The sequence below is a fragment of the Vulpes vulpes genome, chromosome 3 (genome assembly GCF_048418805.1).
Source record: "Vulpes vulpes isolate BD-2025 chromosome 3, VulVul3, whole genome shotgun sequence".
NCBI lineage: Eukaryota > Metazoa > Chordata > Mammalia > Carnivora > Canidae > Vulpes > Vulpes vulpes.
In genome coordinates this window covers 84,804,879-84,825,990 of record NC_132782.1, presented here as the reverse complement: position 1 = coordinate 84,825,990, position 21,112 = coordinate 84,804,879, and the positions used below count along the sequence as shown (strand labels likewise).

Sequence of the window (21,112 nt, the reverse complement as noted above, 5' to 3'; positions counted from 1 at the left end):
TTTGGATATACTGGGCTAAATAAAAATTTAACATAGGTTTTCACAATTTTTCAGCTTTATTTAGCATGGCTACCTGAAAATTATAAATCATACACATGGCTTGCATTACATTTCTATTAGACAGTGCTAGACCAGAGATCCTGGTCTGCATACTTGAAACTCTTTTTTTTTTTTAATTTTTAAATTTTTTTTTGAAACTCTTTAATAAAAAAATACCAGGGGACGCCTGGGTGCCTCAGTGGCTAAGCATCTGCCTTTGGCTCATGGTGTGATCCTGGGGTCCCAGGATCGAGTCCCACAGAGGGGTCCCTGCATGGAGCTGGCTTCTCCCTCTGCCTATGTCTCTGCCTCTATGTGTTTCATGAATAAATAAATAAGATATTTAAAACGTGTATCAGAATAGCCACCATGACACTATTTTAAGATCTGGTTGTAACAGAAGTTCACAGTTGGTTAAGACTTTTAAGTGACTGCAGACTGATTAATAACTGAGGTTCAAGGGATGCCTGGGTGGCTCAGTGGTTGAGCCTCTGCCTTCAGTTCAGGTCGTGATCCAGGGGAACCTGGGATCAAGTCCCACATTGGGCTCCCCCTAGGGAGCCTGCTTCTCCCTCTGCCTATGGCTCTGCCTCTCTCTGTGTGTGTCTCATGAATAAATAAATAAAATCTTAAAAAACAAATATCTGAGGCTCAGGAAGGGGAGTGACTTGCTGGGGACCTTGCAGCATGTAAGTGCAAAGTGGAGTGCAAAGGTGAGACCCGCTAGCTGTGGAACCCGGCTGCCAGTGAGCCCATGTCTGGGTATTAGCCTTTCCTGACACCAGTACAGACATCTGGTGAAACCTGCGACCGTAACAGAACCATAACATGAGCACACCCTTAATTCTACACTGTCAAGTAGCCACATTAAATAAAGTGCTTAGGTGCGTTAAATGAAATGCTGAGCGTTGCAAGAAAAAAAAAAAACCCCAACCATGTCGAAATAGATATTAAGACGTTTTAAAAAACAAGTTCCTGCTATTCCAGTCTATAGGCTGCTTTTCTGACGCATGAACACCAAGATCCTGTCACAGCAGTGATTAGTGTAGACCGTAACTTGTGGTAACTTGCACGTACTCTACCTCCAAACATCACTGACGGTCATCCCCACTAGAAACCCCGACTTAGTTGAGGGCCCTGTTAACGCCAGTCATGGAAGGAAATGCCCATTTCACACAGAGAAAACTAAAGGTGCAATTTTCTCCCTACCCAGGCTCATTAACCTGCTAGTAATGACAACCCCTGAATTAGAAACGCGCCGCCGCTGTGCTGGGGTGGGGGTGGGGCAGGGCGTCCCTCCCCGGACGCTCCCCGGGGCCCTCGGGCCAGCCCGACCCCCTCCACAAGGGCCTTTAGAGCCTCGGTCGTCTCACCAGACAGCCCCGACCCCGGCTGCGACACTCGCGGCCCCTCCGTCGTCCCGTCCCCGCCCGGGAACAGGATCTCACTGGAAAAGTCCCCCCAGTGAACACAGCCCGGAAGCCCGCGCCGCGTCACCCCACCGCACCCTCCTCGCCTCACCGCGCCGCGCTCCAGGGGGTCCTTCCCACCGGCCTTCACGTCCGCGCAGGACCCCGCCGACTTCACGCAGGCGCAGTCCGCCACGTGAAAGCCCCGCCCCGTGCGCGCGGAGGCGGGTTACCCCGGGCGGCGAGAGGAGGTGGGAGTTCGGCTGGCGGCTAGCCTGGCCTGACGGAGCGTCCCGTACTCCCAGCTCTACTGGCCGGGTCTGGACAGGCGAGAGGCCGGCGCGGGTTTCGGCAGCTCCCGGCATCCCTCGGGCGGCGGCGGCGGCGGCGGCGGCGGCGACGAGGTTGGAAGAGGCGGAGGACCGTGTGCGGCGGGTCCAGTGGCGGGTAGGAGTGTGAGGGCGGCGAGAGACCTGAGGAGTATTCGGGCCGGTGTGGCCGCCGCCGCCGCCATGCAGGAAATCATCGCCAGCGTGGACCACATCAAGTTCGACTTGGAGATCGCGGTGGAGCAGCAGCTCGGGGCACAGCCGCTGCCCTTCCCCGGGATGGACAGTGAGCGCGGGGCCGGGGCCGCGGGCGAGGGGCACGACCGACTTGGCCCCGGGACCCCTCCCCTCGGTTCAGGCCGCCCTTTCCGTGGGTCCCGGGACCTTTTCTGCATCGGTCCTGGGGACTCCTTCTCCCCTATCCTGGGACCCCCTTCCCCCATCCAGACTCGGGAGCCCCCCTTTCTCCAACCTTTGATCCCCTGGGGCTGTTCTGATACAGTCTACTGGAGGGCAGGATCGTGTCTGGTTGTTGGAATAAGTCGTGAATGAAAGCGGGTGTTTGAGGTTGGAAATTATTTCCCTGACAAAACTAAAAGAAAATAGTGAGACGTTCCCCTTCTCTGACTCCAGTCCCCCCCCCCCCCCCACACACACACACTTTGAGCACCCTCTCCTTGGTTTCATCAGAACTGGGCGGTTGGAGGAGTCCTGCTGGAGGAAGGACCGACCACCTGTCTCCTCTCTGTAGAAGATTCCCAGTTAGACTCTCAAGCTCCATTCTTCTAGGATGTGCCCTCCTGGCAGCCTATCCCTCACTTTTTCTCTGGACTCCAGTTCTGAGTCATTCATCACACCTGGGCAGCTGCCTGAGTTCCCTTTGTTCTCCACCGTGAAAGGATAGTCTCTAGCTCCTTCACCCCCCCAACTTAGGTGGATATCTGGCACTTTAAAAGACACCGGCAGTTTTCTTCTCTCTTTTCCAGTCACACTTGGAATGTAATGTTAAAGCCTAGAGGTCACTCGGTTCAATCCACAGATGGGGCACCTGGTTCTGGGGAGGGGAATTGCAGAAGACCACTTGGTCCCTGGCGACTTGATACATGGTGGAACCACGTGAGCTCTCCAGTGTTCCTTACTGGTTCAGTCTGTGGTTCCCTGTGCTGTGTCCCATGCCAGAGGCCCATGTTCACCCAGGCCTGTTTCCTGGAAGAGCCTCCTTGCAGCCTCATTCCTCTCAAGTGGCCACACTTATCATGCACGCATGACCTGAGTTGTTTCAGTCATGCCGACACTTACCTGTGAGATACCACTTATACCCAGGAGACATACCTCTGGCAATCCTATGTACACACCAATTCCATCTCTACTATACACATCTTATAAGCAGCTGCTGAAATTCAGATACACACTATTAACTACCCCTGGACACATGTGATCACTTCCTGCTTGTGCATGCTCATCCACTTTATTTATTTGCTAGAGAGAGCTAGTGAGCACAGGCGGGGGAGGGACCAAGGGAGAGAGAAATAGGCAACCCGCTGAGCAGGGAGCCCAATGCAGGACTCGATCCCAGAACCCTGGGATTATTACTTGACCTAAAGGCAGACGCTTAACTCAGCCACCCAGCCACCCCATGCTCATCCACCTTTGCACATGTGTCCTTTCCCTGTGTTGATGGAACCATCCATGCAGGGCAGCTCCTTCCCTCTCTCCTCTCCAGCCTGGGACCACACATACTTGAGTCTATGAGGGCAGGTGCAGAGGCCCACATACCTGTTCTAAGGAGGGTCAGGGACATGCCTGGCCACGGGTGCTGCCCTGGCTTAGGCCTCAGACTTGGTAGGCACCCTCTGCCCTCTGCCAGTCCATGATCTATTTCAGTGTGTTAAAGCCCTGGGTGGTCACAACCGTTTCTCCTTTGGGCACTTCGTTGCCATCTTAGTTTTGGGAAGAATTGTCAGTTCTCCCCTGAAGACATACTCTTAACCTATCTGCCTGAGACCCACCCCCAGGACTGTAGACTTCTGGCTTCAAGCAATGAAGTAACCTTAACCTCTGAGTGGAGCCCAGAAATACTCTTCTGTGATGCCTTCCTTAATATAAGGCTTTTTCAACTTTTTTTGAAATGCAAATGAATAACTTTTTTTTTTTTGGCTTCTTAAGCTTTTTGAGATGCAAACCAATGATACCCCCTTGACAGCCTTAAGTCTGCCCTAGCAAAATCTGCCTGCTTCTGAGAATCAAAGGAGTCTCTTACAAGATAGCGAAGAGAAGGATGAAAGTGGCTTTCCAAACTGCTCTTGGTGGGTTTTCAGCAGCTCTAAAATGCCTGCCAATGGAGAAAACTGTTAATGAAGCCAGGGAGAGTTTATGCTAGCAGCCATGATGAGTGAATTCCTGGGCTGATTGCAAAGGCTTGCCCCCTGGAGTCACTGATACCGCACTCTGCCTTTATTCCTTGGCTCACCTCACCCAAACTGGCTGCCTCTGTGGAAGCAGAAGACCGTGAGCCTTTAATTGTGTGTTGGTATTGTACCACCATGAGCTAGATCATGGGCAGGCACATTCTGCCTCTGTTTTCCTTGATGCTCTTCCCACCAGAGTGCCTCGGAGGCACCCGCCCCTTCTCTGGAGCTTGTCCCTCCCTCGAGTCCCCATTTGATTGTTTGTGCTTCCTGTGAGCTCACACCCTCCCTCTGTCTCAAGTTAAAGTGCTTGTGAGTTAGCCCTCTGGAAGGTCGGAGTCCAGACTGGGGGTAATTAACTTCTGTAATCTTGTGCTCCATCCTTCCCCCGCCCACTCCTAACTCCTTGAAAGCATCTTGCTTATAGGAAGCTCTCAGGATGACTGGTCTCTACATACGTGTCCGCAGAGAAGGACTAAAATGAGCAGCTTTTTGTGTGTGTGGTCAGGCTTTGTTTTTTTTTTTTTTTTTTTTTTTTTTGCCAATCTGTTTTCTGTACCCTGAACCCTTCATGGGTCAAAGAAGGGTCCCCTCCTTATGTCTTCAGCTGTCCCCAGTCACACCTCACTTTGTTTGATGCTTCTCCTTTCCTTCCTGCAGAGTCGGGAGCTGCTGTCTGCGAATTCTTTTTGAAAGCTGCCTGTGGCAAAGGTGAGAAACCCCTGGCTCCTCAAAATTCCCCCTGAGGTGCTTTCTGCCACCCTGACCCCTAGCAGACTTCAGGCCTTCAGGTCTCTGGCTTGCATTACTTTCTGCAGATTAACAGTATCCCTAGATGAAATTACTGTGCTTTGGACAGACTAGGAACATGATGGGGTATTCTTCCTGAAATCTGAATCCCAGGACAGAGCCTCACTCTGAGTCTGCCTCCTCACCTCACCTCACCTCACTTTGCCTGTGGCCCAAAGACAGAAGGCCCAAGCACTGAGGTGTTCGGAAACTTTTTCAAGATCTTGGAGTTAGTGAGTGGCTGAGCCAGTGTCTGAACCCAAGCCTTTCTGATTCTATAGTCTACCCAAGCTCCCTGTCCTCTGTACCCTGTCATCAAAAACCCCTACAGCAGTCTGTCCTGTGGAGCCATGTTCATACCAACCAGACTCCAACAGAGGCTACTGGAACCAGACTATCCACTAATTGATAAGGAGACAGATTGCTGGGTGAGACCTTACATGCCCTGTATAGGTCTGGGCATTTTTCTTCCTATAGGCAAATTTATTTGGAAACTAGATTTTAATCAGAAGCTTGAGTAGGGAGCACAAAATTGGAGCAAAGGGATGGTTTTAGTGGATGATTTTGGCAAGTTTGGTTTATAACTCTAGCTTTTCCCAGGGAAACAATAGACCTGCTGGGTAGATCAGCCAGGTTGCCCTGGGGCTCTCTGGTCGGAATATCATCTCCCACTGGGCTTCTGGTCTTTTTCCTACATTTGTGCTTATTAATTCTGCCCTTCTGACCTGCCGCCTTCTGTCAGATAGCTGTCCTTATCACAGGGCACTGTGGCTGTCTTCTGTGTTGACTAGTAGCCACTTGGCCATATGTGGCTAGTTAATACATGTGGCCAGTGACCACCATATTGGATGGCATAGATACAGAACACCAGTGCAAAGTTCTGTAAGAAGGGGCTGGTCTAGGGTCTTTCCCGGTTACAACATCATTCTGGTTGGGTCTTCCCCAGTAGTCCCACCAGGCCATGAGTTAGAAACATGAGTTTCCAGGAGTATGGCTGTGTCCCATCTGGTGGCCAATTGCTCAGAACCTGCTACAGAAGGCAGACCTGGGGATCCCTGGGTGGTGCAGCGGTTTAGCGCCTGCCTTTGACCCAGGGCGCAATCCTGGAGACCCGGGATCGGGTCCCACATCAGGCTCCTGGTGCATGGAGCCTGCTTCTCCCTCTGCCTGTGTCTCTGCCTCTCTCTCTCTCTCTGTGACTATCATAAATAAATAAAAATTAAAAAAAAATTAAAAAAAAGAAGGCAGACCTCCCTCAGTTTGTGTATGATGCATTTCTCTTTCTTAATTCTTGAATGCTAAGTGAGCCCTTATAACTAGAGGTAGAACCCACTTGGAGTCAAAGCTTCTGCTGGTGATCCTCTTTACCTTCTGTTTTGGGGGGCTGTGTTTCCCAAACCCTAGTTTTTCCTTTACTGCCCCTACAATTTTTGCCATGTCTGTGTATCACTAGAACTATAATTAAGAAAGAAGCTCATTTTCCCACTACCTTTAGGCTTGTTAAGGTTCCATCTTACAGTAATATTGGTGAAATCATGATTTGATGTTTTCGTTGGGTTTTCCCAAAACACACTGAAATAAAATAAGCACTAAAACCTAAGATGTGTGCTTATGTACTGCCTGAAATTACGTTGCCTTCTGCCAGAGGCAGCCACAACCTTCCAGGACATGTTGCTCTCAGGTACTTGAGGGATGTGTGGGACGAAGGCACCACCCTCCTCACAGCCCCCCTGTCTTCCTTGGCAGGGGGCATGTGTCCATTCCGCCACATCAGCGGTGAGAAGACTGTTGTGTGCAAACACTGGCTGCGGGGGCTGTGCAAGAAGGGGGACCAGTGTGAGTTCCTACATGAGTACGACATGACCAAGATGCCTGAGTGCTACTTCTACTCCAAGTTTGGTAAGCAGACACCTGGCCTCAGGAGCCCCGGGGAGGCCTCTGCCAGCCCTGAGACCCAGAGGGGACAAGCAGCTGGCTGGGCGCCTGCACTTTCTGCCATCTCCCAGCTGTCCGGCTTCAGAATCTTAGGCCGTGCCCACCAACCTCAGCTGGCCCTCTAGTTTCAAGTACTTGGGCAAGTTTGGGAGATGACTGAGGGTTACATGGTGGGTGAGCAAGCCAGGCAGCTGGCTGGAGGCCTTTTTTCTGCTCACACTGGCCTTTTCCCCTAATCAGCTGCTGCTTCCAACGTGGTGACTCCTTACCCCGCTCCAGGCATGTGTTAGTTCCTCCTCTCTGGGAATGTGGTCCCAGGTAGTAGTTTGTAAACAGGGGCTGTTTTCTGGTGGCCAAGAGCACCACTCCTCACCTTGAGATTGCCTTGATCCCTGTGTAGAGAACATGTGCTCTTCGCCATCCTAAGTGGACTGCATGGAGAAGCAGGGGCGGGCCAGGGCTCGGCAGGGGTGTTACACTCCCTGATGGAACTAGAATACCCTGGCTCTGTGCTGTGGGTGAGGCTGCCCAGCAAGGAGCCCTGTTGGTTGGGATGCGGATGGGCTCTAGCCTCAGGACGTCCAGCCCTGTGCAGGGACCCAGCGGGAGACTGGAAGCCTGCTGTATTCTTTGTGGTGGGTAGGGGGGTGGGATTAGTGCTGGGCGCACTATACACTTTCAGAGCTGTCATCAGGAGATATTGATTAGTCCAGCAGCCCAACAGGTGTGGCCTGATGGTTTATTAATGATAGTTGTGCTTTCTTTGTAGAGGTAGCTTAAGCTGTGAAGTCAAAGCGCAGATGGTCAGAAATAGGACCCAGGCTTCCCGGTCCTGCCCCACCCATACCAGCAATGGAACCAGCACTAGAAGAGGGCGTCCCCTTTTCATGGATGCCGCCTCCCATCTGGAACCAAAGGCGGGAGCCAGCCCTCCTCGACAGACTCTTAAGGGCTCCTCTCAGCCTGGCCCAGGTTCCTTCATTCCTGCTGGGCCTGGCAGCCCCCCAATTCCTCTGGTGCCCCTGCCTGCTCTTTCCCTACAGAGCCTGTCCTGGTGCACATGTACTGTCTGCAGCTCCTATCATCCGGGACACAAGTGAGGGTCCTCCTTTGGCACTGGAGGGACGGTAGTAAACAGGACAGGCCCAGTCCTCGTCCCTTGGTGCTTTTGCTCTAGAGGCCCAGGGAAAGAGGCAGCTGACACCAGTGAAACAAAGATGAAAATGACATGTAGGAAGTGATCTAAAGGAAATAGACAGGGATGGGACCATGTCTGGAGGACCATATTGTCCTTAGGCTGAATGGTCAGGGAAGGCCTCTCAGGTGAGACGGAGCTAGGATCTGAAGGCTAAGAAGGGGCCGCTCATGGTGACCAGCTGGGGTACCAATGTGGCTGGGGGAGGAGCAGCCTGGGGGAGGGGTGTGCTACACCTCACAGGGACTTGTGTGTCTGGGAAGGAGTTTGCATTTTCTCTGAAAAGCAGTGATCAGATTGGCCTTTCATGTGTAACGTGGATCAGGGACGGCAAGCATGTGGCACAGCCGCCCATCTGGATGGTTCCTGAAGTTGGGTGAAAGATGCTGCTGGCCAGCTGGACCAGTTGCTCCTGAGAGGAGCTGTCATCACAAAGGCTTTATCACACTCTTGCCATAGGGATCCAGCCTCAAGTTCCCAGGTCCTCCCTGCTTTTGTTCTGAAAGATAGAATCCTCAGACCTTTGTCCCATCCCAGCTAGTAGATGTGAAGAGCTGATCAGAGTAGACCAGTCATTTCCTGACTCAGTGGGTGCTTTTGCATATTTGGGCCCCCCACAGTGCCCAGGATACCCCCTTTGCAGAAGTGGTGGAGCCATGAGTTATTTGATGACTGCGCACCCCATGCCCGGCTCTGTGTCATTGACCTTCAAGGCAGCATGGACATGTGTGAGGGATGCACCATGTACAAGTCATGTACATGGTCCATGTATAGGTCAGGAGTCTGTCTGAGGCTCTGAGAGGAGCCTCACCAGGACTCACCAGGCCAGGAGACACCAGAACTACCTGGCCCTCTGCCACACAGCAAGCCCAGCTTTGAGAAAAGCAGAGGTGGGTCTGAGTCCAGCTCTCCCAGAGCTTCCCCAGATGGGTTCATGTCTGGCTTTCCCTGCAGGGGAGTGCAGCAACAAGGAGTGCCCCTTCCTGCACATCGACCCCGAGTCCAAGATCAAGGACTGCCCTTGGTATGACCGTGGCTTCTGCAAGCATGGTAGGTGTCAGAGTAACTGGGCTCCCAGCAAAAGGCTGGTCCTGTCTTCCTCTGCCCACATGACCTCTCCCTGTCCTACCTGTTCCAGCAAAACCTGGTGTTATGCACCTGGGGCCAGTGAGGCTTTTCTACACCCTCAGCTCACCTGAGCCTCCCAAAGCTCCCGTGTGGACTGCATCCTCACCTATATTTTGCATAAGGAAATAAGGAAACTCGCACTTAGGAGGTCGCATGCCCTGCCTGCTAATGAATGGATCCGAGGCAGAGCCAGCATCTAAAGCCCTGCTTTTGCCCTCTGCACCTGGGCAATGGTGTGGCCAGGGCTCTGTTACACAGGGGCATGAAGCCATCCCCTGAAGCGGGGGGTCCAAGCGTCCCGGATGTTTGGCTCCACAGGTCCCCTGTGCAGGCACCGACATACTCGGAGAGTCATCTGTGTGAATTACCTCGTGGGATTCTGCCCGGAGGGACCCTCGTGTAAATTCATGCAGTGAGTAGCCAGGCCCTGTTCCCCCAGGCCCTGTTGCCCTCCAGACCTTTCCTGGGTCCACCTGGGCTTTGCTGACTGGGCGGTATCACCATGGGGCCCGGGGCAAGGGCCAGTGCTGCTCCCTGAACTCAGAGGTGGCTCTGTCCAGCCTGGCACTTAACCTTTCCTGGGTTGCAGATCTGACGAAAGCTGGCCTCCGTGCCCCAGAAAAGCTCACATCTTGCATGTCACTTAGGGACCTCTGGTTAAGAACCTGTGCCTAAAAGGAAGCCAACTTCATTATGGGGGCCTCCCCTGTGGAGGCACCAAGTTTGAGATTCCACGTATGCTAGTTCATGTAATTCTTCATAAGCTTGTGTGAGAGAGAACCTCCCCGTCTCACCCAGAAGACTGAGGCTCAGAGCTCAGCCATTGGCCAGGGTCACGTGGTGGTAGGGGTGGCACCTGGTCAAAGGCAGGCCTGTGGCCTCTGAAGTTGGGTTTTCATTGCCCAGCAGGGCTCAGAGCTCCTCTCCTAGGTCTTAGTCCATGTCTGTCACTTTGGGTGGTCATGGACTTGGACTTCTCCCTGGGGTGGCACCGGGACTGCAGAATACTGTCGTCCTCCTACCTCTGGGCCACTTCCATCCACCCCACTGACACCTGCACAGAAGCACAGTATCCTGGTCACTGCCACACAGTGGACAGGGGGCAGGTGCTGAGGACGTGGTCCAGCTCCCTAGGTGAGAGCCCAGGAGCCTGCAAGTGGCCGGGCAGGTTCCCCAGGGAGTGTGTCTTGTTGGAGGTGGTCTGGCCACCTGAGTTAGACCCTCAGGGAGGGGCATGTGTTGGGAGGAGCTCCCACTTCCGAAGCCCTTGGAAAGTAGCTCTTGCTGCAGGTCCCCAGGTCCTAGCAGCCAGGTGTAAACAGAGCTGGGTCTGAGCCCAGGCGAATCCATTCTTTTTGCCCCTTTTCTCCAAAGCTCCAGGGGCTGAGCTCAGAGCCAGCAGCTACCCCATATTCAGGCGTGTTGCTCTGTGCTTGGGCACAGGCTGCCTGTGAGCTCCCAGGGCCAGGATTTGAGAACACAGCCTGGCCAGGCCCCTCTCTCATCCCCTCTTCTCCTCCCCTTGTTCTCATACCCTCTGGCTGCGGGGTGACCAGCCCTCGATTTGAACTGCCAATGGGAACTACCGAGCAGCCCCCACTGCCACAGCAGACGCAACCTGCAACAAAGGTACCGTGCCCCGGCCCCTCCCCAGCAGTGGCTGTCCCGGTATGCAGGCCGCTACAGACCCAACTGGCGATGTGGGAGAGGGTGGAGGGGACAGGAGGGGAGTCCCCCTGAGTTCCAGCAGATTTGGGAGCAGAGCAGTTGGTCTCTCCCTCTAGAGCTGAATGCCCACTTGGCTTCTCTTCCCTCTGCGTGGCAAGTGGCTCAGTGGCACCCCCTCGGGAGCCGGAGTGGAGGGCAGCATGAGCACCAGGGGGGTCAGCTGCTTTTGCTCCCTTTATAAACAAGGAAACAGTCCTGAGGCCACAGCTGGGCAGGAGCAGCCCCGGAGCAGAACTGAAGCTGACCGGCTCTCCTGCCTGTGCTGTTGGTGCCCCATGTGGAGGGTCCTGGCAGGAAGGGAGGGCTGGGAACAGGGCTGAAAGACCAGCTGGCTCCACCTCCCTAGACAAAGGGGTCCCACAACCCAGCAGTAGGCTAATTCTCTCAAGCATGACAGCAAGAGATGCCACAGACAAGTGGGAATCTGTAGCAGTGCATACCCCTCCCCCACCCGAACCAGGGGCACCCTGAATTTGTTTATGGGAGTGGAGGGTTGGGGGCCCAGAAGAAAGGGTGGCCAGGTGTGTTAGGCAGGGTCTCAACAGGCCAAGTAAACCCACCTACTGATCTTAAATCCTTACCTCTTACTTGTTGGACTCTGAGCCCATTGCCAAAGCCCCATCCGTCCTTCAGGCCTACGGGCTAAGGTAGGAGGGCCTGTGGTGGCCAGACATCTGGCACTGACCCCCACCCTCAGGAGGCTGTGGGATGACTCAGATAGGACTCATCACAAAGCGGGGAGTTCCTGGGTGCAGGTATGACCATGACGACCTGGGGGTCTCTAGCTTGGTGCTCCTGTATTTATTTACCGGAGGCCAGAGCCAGGAGCCCTCGTGGTTGAGAGGTGGACTAGCCATCCAGCCAGGAGCCCCCACCCCCCTGGCTCACAGGACTCCCTAGCAGAAGGCTCTCTCAGCCCCTAGACCGCAGGTCAGCATGTCAGCCTCCAACTGTTTTTCTGTGACTGTTGCTCGCCGTGTAGGCTGCTAAACATCTGGCTGAACCAAGCGTTCATCCTGACCTGAAGCTAGAACCTCAGAAACAAAAGTAAGGCCTGCTCATGCCCTTGCCCTGCTGCCCCAGAGACCTCCTCGTCTCTTTGGTGTTTTGTTTTCTACTTTTATTTTTCGTTTTTGTGTGTCTGCATGGTGTTTTTCGGGCAGCGGCTCCTGCCATCATCACCAGATATTTGTTTTCCACCTGCTCTCCTGAGCGGGGCCATTGCAGAAGCCCTTCTTCCTGCTGGTCATGCGGGATCAGTCCCGCACTCTTTTTTCCTGTCCCCATTGGTAGTCTGCGTGCACGTGTTTTCCACAGTAAAACCGTGTTGTGTAACTCTTTCCAGCAAAGTAACAATCCGCCATTACAAAGGTCGTCCTCCTTGATCCAGTTAACGAGTCAGAACTCTTCTCCCAATCAGCAGAGAGCCCCGCAGGTCATCGGGGTCATGCAGAGTCAAAACAGCAGCGCGGGCAACCGGGGACCGCGGCCGCTGGAGCAGGTCACCTGTTATAAGGTGAGTCCCAGGGCTGGGGGGCTGGTATGGCCTTCACAGTCAGGATTCATTCCCTCGATCTTCAGGTAGTTAATTTTGAAAGATGAAAACATCTTTGTCTCTGTTGACCGTCAGAGTCAAAGTGGGCTACTCTGGTGGGCTAGAGACCATCCTGCTTCCTTCCATCCATGACACGCCAAGGCCAAGTGAACCATCACACATGCTGCTGAATGAAAGGATGGAGCTTGTGGGAAAAGGAGGGAAATCTTTCAGGGGCTAGTGATAAGGTATAAGCATAAAGCCAGGAGAAGGGAGTAAGCTCTGAAGTCTCAGGATGGCCTCACATTCTGCAAGAGCATACCCAAGGGAAAGGCACAAAGCTTTAAGCCCACGTAAGAAGAAAACAAAGAATTCACCCCACCCCCAGCACACGCACACACACACACTCCTTTATCTCAGGGAAAGGTAAGCTCTTTAAAAACCTACTAGAAAACTTGTCTCATTCTTGGCTTTGGATGGAAATTGGGGAGATAAGTGCCTTCAGAGTTTACAGTCACCAGGGGACCCTTGTATTCAACCCTCAGTGAAGGAGGGCTGGAAAGCTATAAACTGGGTTTTCCAATCTGAAACAGACTCAGATGTGGGCTCCTGGTGCCTGGCTCTACAAGGAATTTATTCTCAAGCCGACCACATATAATTCCTACAGCCAGAGTGTTGAATGTGTTCGTAATTAAAAGTCACAAAAATCTAGAAGGAAACTGCCGCCACCGAGGGAAATCCGCAGAAACAACTGATAACTAGATTTGGGGATTATTAGACAAAATACAAAGTTTATATTTGGGGATTATTAGACAAAATACAAAGTTAGTACATGCTTTTTATAAAACCACTGAGATGATATAGAAATTTCTTGGGTACAGAGTGTTATCCCTATTCCCACCTTTCCTAAAACAGCCACTTGATTCCGTGGGCTGTGTTGTCATGATTTTTGGTTTTGGTGCTCCTTCACACCCCACAGGGGACCCCACATGGAGAACTGTGTGTCAAGCTTTTAGTCACACAAGCACTAGGAAAGTACATTTTAATATAAATAGGGCCCTAGTATGTATAACATTCTGTAGTCTTTTTTTTTTATTTCTTCTCGATAATACGTTGTGGATCATTCTATGTAAACCTAATCTGTTTCAGTGGGTGCATAACAGAATTGCAATTTACTTTACCAGTTCTCTGTTGGTAGCAATTTAATTTTTGTTGCTAAAAACATTACTGAATCTGACACTTAGACATCTGTGAGCTCTTGCCTGAGAGCAGCAGCATCCGTGCCTCCCAAGTAGAAAGTCCGAGCCAGGAAGTGTATGCTTAGCTTAAATTATTCCTAGAACTTTCCCTCAGGAAAAGCTGACCCACTTCCTGCAGCCATCACACTCAGCCCCTACTCTGTGCCAGCCCCACTGAAACAAAGGGTGCTAGCGCTCTTTCCCAGGAGGGGTTTTGTGTTCTGCGAGGAGGAGACAGCAGGTGCCCCAAACTGCTAAAGTTAAAAGCGCACTTGGATTCAGGGAAGGCTGAGCCTGAGCCCTACCGGGTGGGGAAAGTACAGAAAGGAGGGTATGCCTCCGACCAGTCCCCTCTCAAGTAAGAGAAACCGTATGTGTTCTGAGGCAGTGTAGCTGACATCTTCACCTCCTGCCCCCTGCACTCTTCAGCAAGGCCTCCAAAGCAAGCTCTCCTGAATCCTAAACTTAGGTGAAGCCAGAACCTAACAACCCCCTTGTCACCATGGCAGCCTCCTAGTTGACATTAAAGGCACACTGTGGGAATCCCAGGTTCTCCAGGATCAGCTGTGGAGGCCAAAGGCCATGCCAGGTGCTCTGAGCAGGGGCCCGGTTAGTCCTTCCCTCTGCTTATCAGTCCAAGGGCCAGCTAGCAGCTGCACAGGCCACTCATCTGCACAGTCACACCTACACATCAGACAGATGGGAGAACATAGGGCCCTTGGGGTCCAGAAATAGAGCAGGCAAGAGATGGGGCCATGACTGGGTAGAGCCCAGCATTCCAGGCTGAGGAAGCCAGGACTGGGAGGGCCCTGAGTGGGTGTCCCCACCTGTCCTGACCCCCTGCTTAGTGCTCGAGGCTGCTGTTCAACCTTTTAACTAGCTTCTGTTTTTTGAGTAGTATGAATGAACAAAGAGAAACCAAGGAAGGGCCTGGGGAATCAGAGCTGGGATGAGGCTGAGTCAGTGCTGGATTTCCAAAGTGATGCTCTGGGGCTGTTCACCCACATCTAACCATTGTCCCATGTCTCTGGTCCTATAACCAAAACCTGTCCCCTGGGGTAGCTTAGGAAAACATGGAAGAGCCAGGAGGGAAAACTGTGGGTGCAGCCCACCCTTTGTGTCCACGGCAATGGTCCCCGGGGTGGGGGGAGGAGCCTGGTGGCTTCTCTGGAGTTGTTGCCTCCTGTCTCCAGAACAGTGCCTCAGAAAGGTAAGTAGCTGGCCAGCCATACAGAGGGGCCTGTACCACAGGATTCTTGTCGTCCTGCCACCTACCACAAGAGACCTTCTGTGGACAGGCCCGTGTGGATGTTGGCCCAGCCTGCAGGAGCTCCCTGCTATGTGCTCTCAGATCATCCTTGGGCTCTGTAACCTCTTCCATCTGCTGAGCTGCTGGAGTTTCTGGGCCACTGTACCTTTGGAGCTCCTTTTTCTTTGTGTTTCAAAGTCTGTACCACTGAGAATTCCAGAGTCCCATCCTTAACCTGGTATTTGGTGGGTGCTACCTTACTTGAAAACTGTATTTGAAAACGGTGGGTGTTTTTGTTTTTGTTTTTTGTTTTTGTCTCCTCTCTCCCTTCCTGCTGTTTCCAGTGTGGTGAGAAAGGACACTACGCCAACAGATGCACCAAAGGGCACTTGGCCTTTCTCAGTGGACAGTGACAGCAGTTGGAGCCAACTCAGAGCAGCCCAGAGGGCCCCCCCTGTTGGGAACCAGTCTGGGCCCTCCTTGGGAGCATGCGTTGAACTGTTTCACACCAGTGTTGGTGCAACTCTGGCTGGGGCTGGCAGGCAGGCACGCTGGGGTTATTCTGAGGGGCTACGTCTGTCAGCTTCCCTATCATTTTGCTGTAATCTTTTAAAAAGGGGATAAGTGCTCTACTTTGGTCCTTCCAAGTCGGCATCATGTTTGTCTAGCATCCACACCTCCTGTCCGGATCTCTCAGCACACAGCCCTCTGGGGAGGGAAGGAGGTTGTGGCCAGGGGCTTGTGCTAAGCAGTCTGTATGGAAGGCAGCCCCTCCCCTCAAGGCCTCGTCATTAAACACCACTTCTTGGTGACCCCAGGGCTGATGGATCATTTACAGCTTCGGCCAGGTCATGCCTGCTTCCTCCGTGTCCTGCTGAGTTCAGAAGCTGTGCCTATAGATGTGATTTGAACGAGGCAGCCCTTTGGGCAAACTTAAGTGCACTTGTTGCCTCAAGTCAGTCCTGCTCCCAGGTGGCAGTGGTTGACAGGAATAGCACACTGCTCTCCAGTGTGAGTGTCTTTTTCCTCTGGGCCGATTGCCTTGGAGCGCCTACTTGACAATGGTATCTCTCAAGGTATACATTCAGCTGGAGCTGCCAACCACCCATTGAATAGGGGACGCAGTCCATGTGTGCACCTACCTCCTGCCCCGCCAAGTGTCTGTACAGTCACTCACCCTTGGCCTCCGGAGACCACCCTGCCCCTGAACCTGGAAATGTGAAACCATCACCTGCAACCTGCTGGGCAAGTGGGCCTCTCCAAGTCCCGTTACAAGAACACTTTTTATGAGGTTGATTAAAGCATGTTTTCTAAGCTGCGTCTCATTACTTCAGGGACCCTGTGCCAAGGAGAGGACTCCTGCTGTTTGCCACACTATGTGCCTGGCACGAAGCTTTCATATTGGTGCTTGCTTGTCCCCTCTTGACAGGTGAATATCTCAGAGGGAAGGGATGCTGCCAGGGAAGGAGAGGCCTCTGTACTGGCAGCTAGTAAAGTCTGGAAGCTTGGCCTTTGTTTGGAACAGCCACGTGGCAGGTCTCACTTCATCTGAGATGTTGGATAATACCTTATTCAAGTTTGGATCTCCTAGGAGATAATTAGCCACAGTACCTCACCCCGTATACTCCATGCAGCGTACATGCTTACCGCATACCCCTCAAGAAACCAGTTCTGGCCTTCATGTCGCTTTATTAGAAGACCTCTGATGAAGGGTTAAGGATGAGGGTGCCTGTTACCCAGGGCAGTTGTGAGCTCCTGTCAGGACCTGTGTTTTCCCTTGCTCCCCTGAATCCTCCCTTGGAACTTCCTACAGGTGAAGCTTTCTTTCCAGGAGGGCCCACACTACTGCTGCCTGCGTATGCAGAAAGAGGGGAAGGGAAGGCATTCATAAGCACTCAGGGTATCAGTTTTGATGTGAAAGCATCAGCTGACAAAAATTCAAGTGCTTAGAATACTCAAGGTGCAAAGAGCAGGGAAACCCCTCCAGGCACTTAACAGGTATAACTAGATGGCACCCCACCTCCAGTGAGCTGGGACAGGGTCCTGAAGCTGTGTGGGCAGCCACTGGTTCAAAGCCCTGGGCCATAAACAAGAATCACCCTTTGGAAACTGTAGCGCCATCTCACTGCTGATGTAGAAGGAACTCCAAGAGGGCAGGGAAATAGCTATACCAGGGAAGCAGTTGAGTACCAGTCAACTTTTATTGGATATTAATTGTGAATTAAGCAATGGAAGGATTCAAGGATGCCAGGCAAAAGTCATGGTCAGGAATGCCAAATGTGCTTCCACACTGGGCCCTCTTCAGTGGTACTTGCGTAGCCGTTCATGTTCTGAAGTTAGAAAGGTAATATGTTAAGTTTCTTAAAAGGTGTAGTGAGAGTACAAGAAAAGAGGGCAGCCACGGCCCAGGGCAGGGGGTGGAGGAGATAAAGGGCCTGGCAGGCTAAAAATCATATAAGGCCATCGTGAGAACTTTCAGGAGATAACCCAGAACTGGCCTGCCAGCATCTCAGCAGAATCAGTAGATGTGGAGGTATAAAGGCGTCTCAGGAGCTACTCTGCTGCCTAGCCAGCCTCTTCCTTCCCAGAAAGAACATGCACTCAAAGTCCCCAAGAGGCTGGCCTTCAGACTGGTGGGAGCTGGACATGGTCAGAAACAGTCTGGGAAAAGCCAATGGCCGTGGATGCTGTGCCACCATCTCCCACCACACAAGTTCCTCTCTGGCCTGAGACCCAGGACAAGCTACCCTTTTGCAGAGCATCACAAAGACCAGACTGTACTCTCTTTGCACTGGCTGCTGGAAAGATGAAGCCAAAATTTTCCACCAACCCTCAGCAGAGCCTGCACTACCTTACAGAATGCTTCCTAACCATCACCTTTATCCTGGCTTCATGTTATATTTTGTTTTCTCTTTGCCACAATTTTCTCGCTTAAAATAGCATCCTGTATACTATATTCTGACAAGTCCCTCCCAATTTTTAGCCATCAGTAAAATGATGGACATAGAAACATGACAGTGAACCAGTACCACCCTGCTACAAGAAACCCCAGATGGCAGGTGACCGGAGAGATACTCACTGAGCTCTTTGTAAGAACGACAGTAGTTGAAAAGCACATAAGCAGCCAGCACCATAGAAATCCCAGCAACGCCCCCTTTCTTCACATTGATATACTTGTTGTAATACCGGTAGTAACCTACAAATAGGAGAGGAGACTTTGCTGTGAAAGCTTCACACAGTGCAAAGTCTGGCTTAAATTCAGGGGCCCAGTCCTGCTCTGGCTCTTGAAGCAGCTCATCCTAAATTCACTGGCTGATGAAGAAAAGCACAAATGCCCCATGGGTCTTGCCGTGGGAGCCCAGGACAAGCCCCAGCTAGGCCCACCTTGATTCTGCCCCTACGCTTTGGCCTTCAGTTTAATAGAACTAGCTCAGCCTGTTAGACTTTGATCCTACCTCACTCTCCCCTCCAGCTCTAGGGATCCCTTTACCCTAATTCTGACCAAAAACCCAACCCCAACTAAGGCCCACTTAGCTATGGCCAGCTGGGTCTGCCTGTGAGGGAAGAAGGCTTTGTGCAATCATCTCTTTGCTGGGTACCCCAACAGTGAGGAAATAATTTCTGCCCTATTTGGGCCTTGGCTTGGTTGACAAAAAAGAATGAAATGATTCTAGAAGGTCCTAGTTTACAACAGTGAGGGAAGCTGTGAAGGAGCAATATAGGGAGCTGTGGGCATGAACAGGCCACTTTCATCTATGTGGAGCAGTCAGGGACTATTGTCACTAAGAAACATGTCAGAGTATTCTAATCCTAGCTAAGGAAAGGCCCAGGGCAGAAGGAAAACATGGCACACAAGACAGTTACAGTGTAGCAGGAACTGGAAAAAAAACAGAAGGGAGGGAGGCCATAGAGGAGGCCGGAGACTACACAGGCCCCTGTGTGTTGCTGTGGGTCTCTGATTCCTGGGAGGAGAACAGAGGTGCTACGGGACTGATGTGATTGTGCACAGTCCTGAAGGAGAGATCATCTCTAACGTCCATCCTGGAAGTTTTGCCTGGCAGGGGGATGAGCATTATATCACAGACCGACATTTGCTATACTTCAAACGCACTTTCTTCTTTAAAAAGTCTTACGAGGGACGCCTAGGTGGCTCAGCGGTTGAGTGTCTGCCCAGGGTGTGATCCTGGAATCCTGGGATCAAATCCCCACATTGGGCTCCCTGCATGGAGCCTGCTTCTCTCTCTGCCTATGTCTCTGCCTCTCTCTCTGTCTCTCTCATGAAAAAATAAATAAAATCTTTAAAAAAAAGTCTTATGATGTAAAAATTTAAAATGCTCATAGATGTTTAAGACAAAGGCAATGGTACCCATTTCAAGCAACAGAAAACATGGTCTTGGCTGAACTATCTTAAAGCCAGCCTTTGGTAGGACCAATCACTCATCAAACACGGAGATTCGGGGGCTAACAATCTGTCCCTGTCTTTCTCTACATAATTTATTGGTCTGAGATGAAGCCTTTACTGCTCAAATTAATTCAGAGCAAAGAGAGACCTGAATACCCAAGCATTTGCTTTGGTTGACACAAGCCTGTAGACTCTGACCTCTTTGAAATGCTCCAGCAATGCCCTTAGGGGTGAAATCCCGCATCAGTATCCAGCCTGGCAGCTCTCCTAGTTTCACCTCCATGAGCTTCTTTTCCTTCACTGGTACTGAAAAGGAAGAGCAGAAAACACGCTGAAAAACCTCCAGTAAGACAAATAGCATCCTTTTGTGTCACTTACTTCAACCGTTCAATAAAGTCACCACAAAAAGTCTGCACACAAGTAATATTATGAATAAATATATCACACCAAATTTATTTTTTCAAGCCAGAGTGTATAGAAAGCAACAGCTTTATGAACGAACAAGATTTGAGTAACAGCTTACTGGAAGTAATTGTAAAAACTGAACCTAACGGCCGTGTGGAATTAAGTATCAAGCGGAGGGCAGAATAATTATTGCAAAACTACTATTTACTTGTATTAGCAGGTAGCTGATGCCTTTATTTTATGAGTGGGGAAGACTGACTCAGAGAAGTTGGGCAACTTGGCCAAGGTCACACAGCATGCGGGCAGGAGGCGGGGCTCAACCTGAGGTCTGGCTCCCATGCTCCTGAAGAGAATCTGAGGTCTACCTCAAGTATCCAACCTGGACCGCAAATGTTAAATGACTTAATATAAACCACTCCAAATGATCCAATGGGCCGCAGCTAATCTTCCAATGAGAGTCTGGGGACAGGGACGCCTGGGTGGCTCAATGGTTGAGTGTTTGCCTTCGGCTCAGGGCATGATCTCGGAGTTCTGGGAATAAGTCCCACATCGGGCTCCCTGTGAGGAGCCTGCTTCTCCCTCTGCCTAGGTCTCTGCCTTCTGTGTCTTTCATGAATAAATGAAATTATCTTAAAAAAAAAAAAGAAAAGAGAGAGAGTTTGGGGATAGAACAAGAAGGGCTCCAGGTGAGGAGAGGTCAGATCTATGGGATTCCGTTCAGTGGTGGACTCTTGAACCTGGTCCTTACAAAGCCTTAGTCTTTAATTGGATCCCCAAAATGGAGAAGAAACCTTTGAGTAAATTTGGTCTGGCTCCTTCTGTGGTTGGTAATCTTTATGAAGGGACAGTGGTCTTTGGCTCCTTGCCCTGAAGAGAATACCTGCTCAGCAGCTCTTTAAAGTTGATCTCTATGGGGAGGATGAGAAAGGAGACAATTCTCTCCTTATGAGCATCTGAACATTCACAGTTCTACCCTGCTCTGGTCCTCCCCAGTCCCCTTCCTATTTTACTCTGAAGCCAAGATGATTACAATATAGCCTCAACTGGGAGCCCTTCTTGACTCAATGGCAGCTTCTAATCTGATACAGGTCATTTGGAGAACCAGACACTTGGCCCAGCTGGACACTATCAAGTGTCTGTCAAATGGAGGCTTAATACATAGCCTGAGTGTTATGGTTTAGACTGCTTGTCCCAAACAAACTGGTCCAAACCTTCCATCTAAACTCATCCAACAAATATGGAGCACTTACTTTATGTCAAGCAGCATGCTAGCACTGTGGATACGGCACTGGCTACAGACGAAAGCCTGGCTCTTAGAAACCGA

General features: G+C 51.5%; 2 protein-coding genes across 15 annotated transcripts in view; one reads left to right on the top strand and one right to left on the bottom strand.

The window, feature by feature from the left end:
* The window catches only part of PTCD1 (pentatricopeptide repeat domain 1), a 46,927-nt gene that overhangs the window by 22,839 nt on the left and 2,976 nt on the right, over positions 1-21,112 (bottom strand). For 2 of the 10 annotated variants that reach the window (XR_012000536.1, XM_072753119.1), the window contains exon 1: positions 1,561-1,666. Coding sequence is in view for 2 of the 10 variants with exons in the window: in XM_025986248.2 (XP_025842033.1) it covers positions 17,283-17,311; positions 18,061-18,177; positions 19,582-19,689 (254 nt within the window). In the remaining 8 variants the exon portion in view is untranslated. Of the gene's footprint in view, positions 1-1,412; positions 1,734-9,658; positions 9,675-17,163; positions 17,312-18,060; positions 18,178-19,581; positions 19,690-21,112 lie in introns of those variants that run through there. The other 8 variants (XM_025986248.2, XM_025986249.2, XM_025986247.2 and 5 more) reach the window with 8 other exon arrangements.
* On the top strand, positions 1,702-19,289 carry CPSF4 (cleavage and polyadenylation specific factor 4). Of its 5 annotated transcripts, XM_072753126.1 has the most exons (9): positions 1,777-2,063; positions 4,846-4,896; positions 6,721-6,873; positions 9,059-9,154; positions 9,551-9,644; positions 10,789-10,861; positions 11,943-12,007; positions 12,381-12,476; positions 15,326-15,793. In XM_072753126.1, exons 1-9 carry the CDS (start codon positions 1,961-1,963, stop codon positions 15,603-15,605), a joined length of 1,011 nt encoding a protein of 336 aa, XP_072609227.1. In that variant the 5' UTR covers positions 1,777-1,960; the 3' UTR covers positions 15,606-15,793. The 5 variants fall into 5 exon arrangements, with proteins under 5 accessions (XP_025842037.1, XP_025842035.1, XP_072609227.1 ...); XM_025986252.2 differs by lacking the exon at positions 11,943-12,007 and having other exon boundaries at positions 1,702-2,063; positions 15,326-16,295; XM_025986250.2 differs by lacking the exon at positions 11,943-12,007 and having other exon boundaries at positions 1,765-2,063; positions 12,306-12,476; positions 15,326-19,289.

What these genes read in the sequence shown, in the direction of transcription:
- CPSF4 (XM_072753126.1), top strand. Translation starts at nt 1,961, where the DNA reads ATGCAGGAAATCATCGCCAGCGTGGACCACATCAAGTTCGACTTGGAG. An exon ending in GAAAGCTGCCTGTGGCAAAG is followed by an intron (nt 4,897 to 6,720) that starts GTGAGAAACCCC and finishes CTTCCTTGGCAG; the next exon opens with GGGGCATGTGTCCATTCCGC. An exon ending in AGCAGGTCACCTGTTATAAG is followed by an intron (nt 12,477 to 15,325) that starts GTGAGTCCCAGG and finishes TGCTGTTTCCAG; the next exon opens with TGTGGTGAGAAAGGACACTA.